Source organism: Rhagoletis zephyria, unplaced genomic scaffold (genome assembly GCF_001687245.7).
Source record: "Rhagoletis zephyria isolate East Lansing unplaced genomic scaffold, Rhagoletis_zephyria_1.1 Rzeph_scaffold_22885, whole genome shotgun sequence".
Taxonomy (NCBI): Eukaryota; Metazoa; Arthropoda; class Insecta; order Diptera; family Tephritidae; genus Rhagoletis; species Rhagoletis zephyria.
In genome coordinates this window covers 1-784 of record NW_016179943.1, presented here as the reverse complement: position 1 = coordinate 784, position 784 = coordinate 1, and the positions used below count along the sequence as shown (strand labels likewise).

The 784-nt window shown below is 43.9% G+C and overlaps 1 protein-coding gene across 1 annotated transcript; it reads right to left on the bottom strand.

Moving 5' to 3' along the window:
- Nucleotides 1-225: 225 nt before the first annotated feature.
- On the bottom strand, nt 226-647 carry LOC108381540 (uncharacterized; the record flags this gene model as incomplete). Its single annotated transcript, XM_017637953.1, has 1 exon — nt 226-647. A coding segment is annotated over one exon (422 nt), but the record flags the coding sequence as incomplete, so codon positions are not given.
- Between the last annotated feature and the right edge of the window lie 137 nt (nt 648-784).

Here is a 784-nt window from a genome sequence, read left to right as displayed (position 1 = left end):
TTTCCTTTTCCTAGTTTCCGTATGTTCGAGATATTTTTCCATTTTCTTTTGATTTTGCATTTTTTTTCTATGTATGTATACATACATACATATGTACAGGTTATTGTGCTCTCTTTGCTTTTTACAACAGCTCTATTGTGTATTTACATATTTCTCTCTCACAACAGAGCCAAAGTTCTTTGGATTATGAATGTCCTCAAGCATTCAGCGGTAGCATTCAACTATCTACGATGATGAGCTGTAGCTGGACGATGAACCAGGCGAGCTGGATCCGGAGTTGTATGAGCTAGAGCTGGGATGGTATGCGCTGTAGGCGAGGCTTTGCGTGTCCCAACGGGCATATGGGCCACCGCTGGCTGGTTCCCAACTGCTGGGATCGTATGAGGAGGCAGTGGTGCTGGGTGGACCGTATTCAGCTGATGGCGCAGGCGCGGGCATCATCATCATTTTGGCGCCCGACAATTTGGTGATCAAGTTGTAGATGAGGAAGCCAAGTACCAGTTTGATGGCGATTTTCGACAATATCAAAGCCTTGAATGCTTTGAGTCCAATCAGACCGAGAAGGATTGGCAGGACGACCTTCAGTTTCAATTTCATGAGCAATAACAGAGGCAGGAGCAATTTGTCCTTCTTCTTCTCACCGCGGGCTGATGGAGGGTCATGGTTGAATTTGAATTGGTGGATTGTTGTTTAGGAGATAGAGAAAAAAGAGAAAAAATTTGGTTGAATAAATAGTTTTGATGCGTAGACGGTTGAGTTGATGTGTTATCGAAAATTACTGCCT